Consider the following 8,925-nt stretch of genomic DNA (forward strand, 5'->3'; position numbering starts at 1 on the left):
AAAAAAAAAAAAAAGAACACACAATCTGTGAAGAGAAGCATCTGCTAATTAACTCCAGTCAGTTGCATCCAGTCCTTTTCACTGAAAACCATATGGCTTTTCTGAAAAACAAAACCAAACCCACCCAACCAGCCAGAAAAAAAAAGCCACACCACAAAATAACTGCCCGCAAATAGAAGTTGTATCTTCTGCTAACAGTAAGAACAGGTAAAAAAAAAAAGACAAATTTTTATTAATTATATCAAATATAAATCATATATCAAATATAAATATATATCAAATATTTTTATTAATTATATCAAAGCTTACAGTGTCCACAGAGTTGTGCATTAAAGGACACATAAGTATTTCATAGGTCAGTGTAGGAATTCAAAACATGACTATTTTAAAGCAGGTAATCTGACATTTTATTTTCTTTCTATCTAAGGTGGAACTGAGTGTAAGGGGGCACGCTGGTTGGAAAATTTTACCTTTTGTCTGCTGAGTCTCCCCTTTTTTTTTTTTTTTTTTTTTTTAAGTAGCAAGTTTGGTGCTTTTAGCAAATATTCTAGTTCAGATCAAAAGTGTAATGGCACTTACCCTTACTACAGTTAGATAAATTGAGTACAGTGTTACTGACACGTACACAATTTTGTAATTTAATCTTTAAGTTGTGCAAGTCTAGATGCTACCAAAAACTGTAATTTCAAACGGTTCTTACGCAGCAACTGTGTGTGTAAACAGTAACAAAGAAAAAAATGAACAGTACAACATTTAAAACTGCATCTGAAAACAAGCAAGCAAGCGAACAGGATTCTGCAATTCATTTGTTGCTGTTACAGAACACACTTTTTATTACTTCAGCATTTTCAGTATTCATCCTCTTCTTCAGCCTCTGCTTCTACAGAGTCTATCCCAACTTCTTCATAATCTTTTTCAAGGGCAGCCAGATCTTCTCGGGCTTCGGAAAATTCTCCTTCCTCCATTCCTTCCCCAACATACCAATGTACAAAGGCACGTTTGGCATACATCAAATCGAATTTATGGTCGAGGCGAGCCCATGCTTCAGCAATGGCAGTGGTATTACTCAGCATACATACAGCTCTCTGCACCTTTGCAAGGTCACCACCTGGCACCACAGTTGGAGGCTGGTAGTTAATGCCCACCTTCAAGAAAACAAGTGAGAACGTCTTTAATTATTGGGAAGCACTGAAGACTTATTTCTGTTAACAACAATAGTAGCCACAACTGTGAACAATTAAATAAAATTATTTTGCGTTTCATCAAAATATTTAACTAAATCCTAAATTCAGGATCTGGTCAAACTGGCCCAGCGTTAGCTACATTGGCCTAGAGATTATTTTTCCAACAGATCATAAGAGCTTACTGGACTCTACAAAGAACATAAGAATCTAGGTCTTTCCAAGTCCTGAATGCATGGACAGTAGCTGGAAGGATGGACCTCTTGTCCGGAAGGTGACACTGCCAGTCAACTGAGAACAAACAGAAGTAGCTGAACAACCTGATATTGATCTAGTAAAAAGTCTACTTACAGGAGCCTATGTTTAAATGAATCACAACAAAAAAAATAGGTTTGCTCTAGTGATAGCAGTCAGGCTCCACATGTCCAGAAACTGATAGCGTCTACCACTTCAAGGTATCTCAAAAACATTGTTGGGAAATTACTGCACTGAATTCAGTAACTTAATGTAGTGTTTCTACATTTGCTTGGGGCTTGCCTATATTCCTTCTGTACAAAGCTCCCTAGATTTTTGAAGACTTGCAGTAAAACCTGGCATTGCTTTTCAGTACTACCTGCTTGTAAATTATTTTCAGACACTCAGTATTGCCTGTTCCTACAAAAACCGTGACTGCTATTCTGTAACTTGTTTTATAATTTTCATCTGAGTTAAAATATCATGGAATTATATTTAAGAATATACTCTGAAACGTAAGCAGTTCAGTAACAGGAACGTTACAGTACAGTACAATGACCGCTACCTCCAAATATCATGTAATTCCTACTATTTCCAAAATCAAGCACTTCAGAAGTTATCAAAGTACCTTGAATCCAGTTGGGCACCAATCCACAAACTGAATGGTACGTTTAGTCTTGATAGTAGCAATAGCTGCGTTAACATCTTTAGGGACAACATCACCTCTGTATAACATACAGCAGGCCATGTATTTACCATGACGTGGGTCACATTTTACCATCTGGTTGGCTGGTTCAAAGCAAGCATTGGTAATTTCAGCCACGGATAACTGCTCATGGTAGGCTTTTTCAGCAGAGATGACAGGGGCATATGTTACCAAGGGGAAATGGATTCGTGGGTACGGAACAAGGTTAGTCTGAAATTCTGTCAGATCTACATTAAGGGCTCCATCAAAACGTAGTGAAGCTGTGATGGATGAAACAATTTGCCCAATTAGTCGATTTAAATTGGTATAAGTGGGACGTTCTATGTCCAGGTTGCGACGACATATATCATAAGTGGCTTCATTATCTACCATGAATGCGCAGTCTGAATGCTCCAGTGTTGTATGTGTAGTTAAAATTGAATTGTAAGGTTCCACTACAGCAGTAGAAACCTGTGGTGCTGGATAAATTGCAAATTCTAGTTTAGATTTTTTGCCATAGTCAACAGAGAGCCTTTCCATGAGCAGAGATGCAAACCCTGAACCAGTGCCTCCTCCAAAACTGTGAAAGATAAGGAAACCTTGCAGCCCAGTGCACAGATCAGCCTATAATAGGGTGGAAAAAAGCAAGAGAGAAAAAACATATATTTTTTATTACCTTTTCCAAAATCATCAATATTAAAATAAACAGTCAAAAGTAATTATTTCCTAATCATTTGTTTTAAAAGGTAACTTTTTTCTTGTATATCTTTTACTTAAAACCACCACAGCACACCTTGTTCTGAATATGAGTATTTTCTCATTTGAATGTAGCATTTTCCTTTATGCATTTTTTATCCTACTAAAAGCAAGAGCAGTTGTGCACCACTGTGAAAGGTTATTAGAAATTACAGCAGGCTTGCAGCTTTTAAACTACTATTGTACTCTATATGGCAGCAAGTATCAATTTGGTTTGGGAAAAAAAGTATTTTTACAACTTCAGATAGGCAATCACTACTTCACTTTGATTCACATCATGCTATGTGAGTTTCTTACATTACACCAGGTTATGAAAAGCTAGAAAGACATGTGAAATTACTGAACTTCCAACCAAAATCTGAGTTTCAGGGTACTGGAAATATTTTGAATGACACATAATGGTGCGATTCAGGTTAAAAATAACAAACAAGTGCTTACAGTCTAAAGATTTTATAATGCACTTCTGAGGTATCCTTAAAATATCTTCAAATAATGATGTTCCACATCACAAGAACTTTCAAGTTTTACTGACTGAATTTCTATTTAACTCAAGAGGGGGGAGGCATGGGACCAAGTTCTTGGTTTTTTGTTTTTAATAATCTATGCATAAAATTCTTAAAAACAAACAACTCCCTCCCCCCCCCCCCCAAAAAAAAAACAACACAAGTGTCATAACAAATTCTAACTATAGGTAGCTCTAGAGCTGTATTTTAAATAAAATTTGTATTTTAAATATTGATCTGCAGCATGAATTCTTACCAGTTTGCGCAGGCGGTCTAACACTAGATCAACAATCTCTTTTCCAATGGTGTAATGGCCTCTGGCATAATTATTAGCTGCATCTTCTTTCCCAGTAATGAGCTGCTCAGGGTGGAACAACTGCCTATATGTGCCTGTACGTACTTCATCTACAAATGAAAAAATACATATTCCAACATAAAATTTATCTGCTGAGTTCTGCATGTGGTGCCTAGTGATGACATACTAAGTAAAAGGAAATGTCAAAAACCTACAGACAGCTTCCATGAACAAACGCAGCAAGAAGTTGGTACAACTTCAGTGTCTTTCTTTAGGGGAAAACATCGGATGCTCACAAAGCAGTATTTGCATCCTGGAACATGGAGGCAACTCAAGAGAACTACACTGCAGGCACAGGCATTCTGGATAGCAATTAAATGAAGCTGTGGATGTAGTGCAGTGGCTTGGAAAGATATCCAAAATCTGCAAAGAAGTTTAATGTTTTCCAAACATTACCAAACATAGACCATCATTTCATCTCTTTCAAATAACACTAACCAAAAATGTCAAAACATCATCCAGCTATACACCTTTTAGAATCCCTAGTGTTTTGAAAATGCAAAAAAGTCTGAAAGGAAAGGAGTAGTTTTACATTGAAGATATGCATCTTGCGTACGTACCGACTACCGTTGGCTCCAGGTCCACAAACACTGCTCTGGGAACATGTTTACCAGCTCCCGTCTCACTGAAGAAAGTGTTAAATGAATCATCTCCACCTCCAATAGTTTTATCACTGGGCATGTGACCATCAGGCTGGATCCCATGTTCAAGACAATACAATTCCCAGCATGCATTGCCAATCTGAACACCAGCCTGACCAACATGGATAGATATGCATTCACGCTGCAAATAAAAAAAAGGACAATGATAACGTGAGATCTGGGGCTATCCATCACTTAGATTTCACTCTCAAAATAACTTTCTATCTGTGGGTTATACTGTAGTGATCTTTCCCTGCTGCATTATTACCTCGGCTGCTTGAGTGACAATTAAAATGATCCAACAGTCTGCTGCTAGCATGAATCTACTCACTGCTGCTGATCTACGCTGTCAGGAAAGGAAGGCAAGAGACAGGCATGGCTGAACCAGGACCTGCTGGTCAAATGGAAGAACAAGAAGAAAATGTACAGGCAGTGCAAACAGGTACCATGGGAAGACTATAAAGAAGCTGCAAGTCTGTGCAGGGAGGGGGTCAGGAAAGCCAAGGCCCAGCTTGGCCTAACTTTGGCAAGGGATACCAAGAAGAACAAGAAAGGCTTCTACAGGTACCTCGACCAGAAAAGGAAAGTCCAGGAATGCATACCATGCCTAGTAAGTGACACAGGCGATCTGGTAACAACAGACAAGGAGAAGGCTGAGGTACTTAACAACTTCTTTGCTTCAATCTTCTCTGATAACTGCTGCCACACAGCCCTCAAATGTTTGGTTTAGCAGCAGGGAACTGGGGAAGCAACGTCCCTCCCACTGTAAGCAAAGATCACGTTTTTGACCACCTGAGGAACCTGAACATCTGCCAGTTTATGAGTCCCGATGAAATGCATCCCAGAGTCCTTAGGGAATTAGCTGATGTAGTCACCAAGCCACTCTCCATGACATCTGCAAAGTCCTGGCAATCAGTCTCTGGTGACTGGAAAAAGTCAACAGCACACCCACTTCTAAGAAGGATAATATGATGACCCTCAAAACTACCAACCCATCAGTCTCACCTCTGTGAGCTAAGGCACATGGAAGGCAGGGAGAACCAGCATGGCTTCACCAAGGCCAAATCCTGCTTGACCAACCTAGCAGCCTTTTATGGCAGTGTCACTGCATCAATGGACAACAGAAGAGCCACACGTATTTCCAATTTGGAGAGAAGGATGTTGTGGGGTATTGTGTCAGAGTCCTTCAATCACAGTCCTGAAATATATGGAAATATATGAAAATATATATGAAATATATGGATTTGATGAGTGGACTGTTCAATGGATGAAGAACTGGCTGCAGAATCGAGTCGAGAGAGCAGTGGCCAATGGCTCAGTGTCCGGATGAAGATCGGTGACAAGCAGCGTCCCCCAGGGATCAGTGCTGGGACTGGTACTCTTTGATACCTTCATCAGCAACATCAAAAGTGGGGTCAAGTGCACCCTCAGCAAGTTTGCTAATGACACCAAGCTGTGGGCTGCAGTTGACACACCAGAGGAACAGGATGCCATCCAGAGGGACCTAAGCAGGCTTGAGCAGCGGGTACAGGCGAACTTCACAAAGTAAAACAAATTTAGGTTGGATAGAAGGAAACAGTTTTTTACAGCAAGGGTGGCAAAGCACTGGAACAGGCTGCCTAGAGTTGTGGTTGATGCCTCATTCCTGGAGACTTACAAGGCAATGTGGGATCAAGCCCTGGGCAATCTAATCTAGCTGTGCTTTTCCCTAATCATTGCAGGGGAGTTTGACCAGCTGACCAACTGTAAAGATTCTAGGATTTAATGTTGAGAATGTTGGAGGATCTTAGATACCACGTGGTCACACAGGATGAATGCAGTATCATCATTCCTTACCACAGAGCACATATATCCTATGTATAATATTCCATTTAGTCTCTTTTTCACCTTTCTTTGGTTTTAGAAGCCTTCTTTATATAATAACCCCCTATTTCCTTGATCTGTTGACAATAATGTACTGAGTAATGTTGCAAGAATCTTTTCTGCACAAGACCTCTAAGTATGTTTTCCTTTACAATAAGCACATAACTAGTGCCAGGCAATCCATTCATATTTGGGTTCCTCTACTAAATCATCTGGGTGAGGAAGCATGGCACTTATGTTTAATCACTCAAAACCCCAATTTTGTTTTACATCTGAGACTCAAACTCTTATTCTAGCTTATTATTATATACTATACATATATTATATACTATTACTGTGTATTTAGCTGATCTAGGAAAACACAGAGGTAGAGAGCGTCTTTAAAGCTTCATCAAAATTCTCATCTTCAACTACATGTTTGAATTCTCACCCTCGTGGTTCTGTCACTAGCCTTTTGCCAGTGAGGCTCACTCTGCATTTATCTGCACTTCTATTGGGTTGGCAATGAGCTTCCAACGCTTTCACACCACCCCAGGCTCTCATTCCCCAGCGCGCAGCCCCGACCAGTCTGGAGCGGGAGCAGAGACGCAGACACCGCCGCACAGCCGCGCCCCTTCACGGCACGGTGGCACGCCATTGGCCGCCGGACACAGGCCTCTCCTCTGATTGGCTGCGTGCAGCCCCCAATCGTTTTAGGCAACACAAGAAATGCCGCCGCCGATGCGGTAGGCGTTCTTGTCCCTCAACCGTCGTCCTTCGCACTGCAAAGCCGCTTTCGCTGCTTTTCCACCTGTTTTGTCTCATTTACCACCAGAGAACTTCTACACATCACCTCCCTCGAACTCTCAGTTCTCATGTTAATTTCTCCACTCCCACACACGGCCTTACGCCACCGCAGGGCCGCAAGCGGCAGCGCTCCGCCGCAGCACAGGTAACTCTCGACTCCCCAAACCCGCCGCGGCAAAAGCCATCCCAGGTTCCCTTCCTCTCCCCAACCCGAGTTCCCACTCCCACCATGGCGCCTCGTTAGGCTCAGGAGCTTCGACCGCACGGCACTGCACCGGAATACGTCCGCAGCCGAAGAGACGCAACTGCCGTCAGGTAACGGTCCGGAGAGCCCTTGCGCGCTGCTTTCCCATTGGCTGTCACCCGGGCCAGAGGCGAACGGCGGCCACCGATTCGCCAGTGCGCTCTTCTCCTCACGTGGGGTGGTAACTGCCGCATGCTCGGTTGGTGGCGTGACTGAAGCGTTGGGGAGTTCCCGCGCAATTTGGGTCTGTGGAGAAAGGGTGTGGCGGGGCCGTGCGCTGCGCGGGTGCTGATCACAGAATCACAGAATCACCCGGGTTGGAAGGGACCTCAAGGATCATGTAGTTCCAACCCCCCTGCCTAGCAGGGCCACCAAACATACACATTTAGATCAGGTTGCCCAGGACCCCATCCAACCTGGCCTTGAACACGTCCAAGGACGGGGCATCCACAACCTCCCCGGGCAGCCCATTCCAGGGCCTAACCACTCTCCTTGTAAAGAACTTCCCCCTAACGTCCAACCTAAATCTTCCCTCCTTCAACTTGGATCCATTTCCCCTAGTCCTGTTATTGTCAGCCCTTTTGAAGAGTTTACTCCCCTCCCGGGTGTAGGTTCCCTTCAGGTATTGATAGGCTGCAATGAGGTCGCCCCACAGCCTTCTCTTCTCCAGGCTGAACAAGCCCAACTCCCTCAGCCTGTCCTCATAGGGGAGGTGCTCCAGCCCCCTGATCATCTTAGTCGCCCTCCTCTGGACCCTTTCCAAAATCTCCATGTCTTTCTTGTACTGAGGGCTCCACACCTGGACACAGGACTCCAGATGGGGCCTCACAAGAGCCGAGTAGAGAGGGACAATCACCTCCCTGTCCCTGCTGACCACCCCTCTCCTGATGGAGCCCAAGATCCCATTTGCCATTCGAGCTGCCAGAGCGCACTGCTGGCTCATGTTAAGTCTCTCATCCATCAGGACCCCCAGGTCCTTCTCTGCCGAGCTGCTCTCAAGGACCACTCCTCCCAGCCTGTACAGGTGCCTGGGGTTCTTCCGGTCCAAATGCAAAACCTTGCACTTTGCCGTGTTGAACCTCATTAGGTTCACCCGAGCCCAGCTTTCCAGCCTGTTGAGGTCCCTCTGATGTCCTGTTTCCGCGTAGAACACGAGCGGTGGTTCTAGTCCAAAGTAACTTTTCTAAAGGGGTTACAGAACTCAATATTTCGTTTCCTTTTTTTAATTCTCTATGAGATTTCAGTTGTTCCAATGCAACTTCTGTGTAGTTTTTTTTTCCACGAGACTTTTCATAATTTGCAATCAATTGCATTTAAAGCTACATCTGCAGCAGTAGACTGAGGCTAATGCCTGGCTCCTGCCATTGTTTCCGGAAGGAAAAGCAGTTTGTACCTGCATATGGAAGCTGTTATTTTCTGTCCGGATGGTCTTTTCTGAGCTGTACTCAAGAGCCCAGCAGTAGGGTCTTTACAGTTTTAAATTTCTGTTGTTCTTTTACAAGGCAATCTGTAGTGTTATGGAAGATTTAGCTAAGGGAGATCTTGGCAATATTTGCCTCGTTTGCACGTGATTTAAATTTAAATGCATGCAATTACATGCAATTACTGCACGGGCTGTGAGTTTGGCTGGATTACTGACAGCTCTTTAGAACCAAACAGTTCAGCTTGAAGGGAACC

At 43.1% G+C, this 8,925-nt stretch overlaps 1 protein-coding gene across 1 annotated transcript; it reads right to left on the reverse strand.

The window, feature by feature from the left end:
- Positions 1–848: 848 nt before the first annotated feature.
- LOC306949757 (tubulin alpha-3 chain) lies at positions 849–4,497 on the reverse strand (the record flags this gene model as incomplete). The annotated part of the gene is made up of 4 exons (XM_079539767.1): positions 4,275–4,497; positions 3,616–3,764; positions 2,044–2,724; positions 849–1,145 (listed from the first exon to the last, which is right to left on the reverse strand). Exons 1-4 carry the CDS (start codon positions 4,393–4,395, stop codon positions 849–851), a joined length of 1,248 nt encoding a protein of 415 aa, XP_079395893.1. The 5' UTR covers positions 4,396–4,497.
- Positions 4,498–8,925: the final 4,428 nt, after the last annotated feature.

Source organism: Tetrao urogallus (genome assembly GCF_951394365.1).
Source record: "Tetrao urogallus genome assembly, chromosome: 9".
NCBI lineage: Eukaryota > Metazoa > Chordata > Aves > Galliformes > Phasianidae > Tetrao > Tetrao urogallus.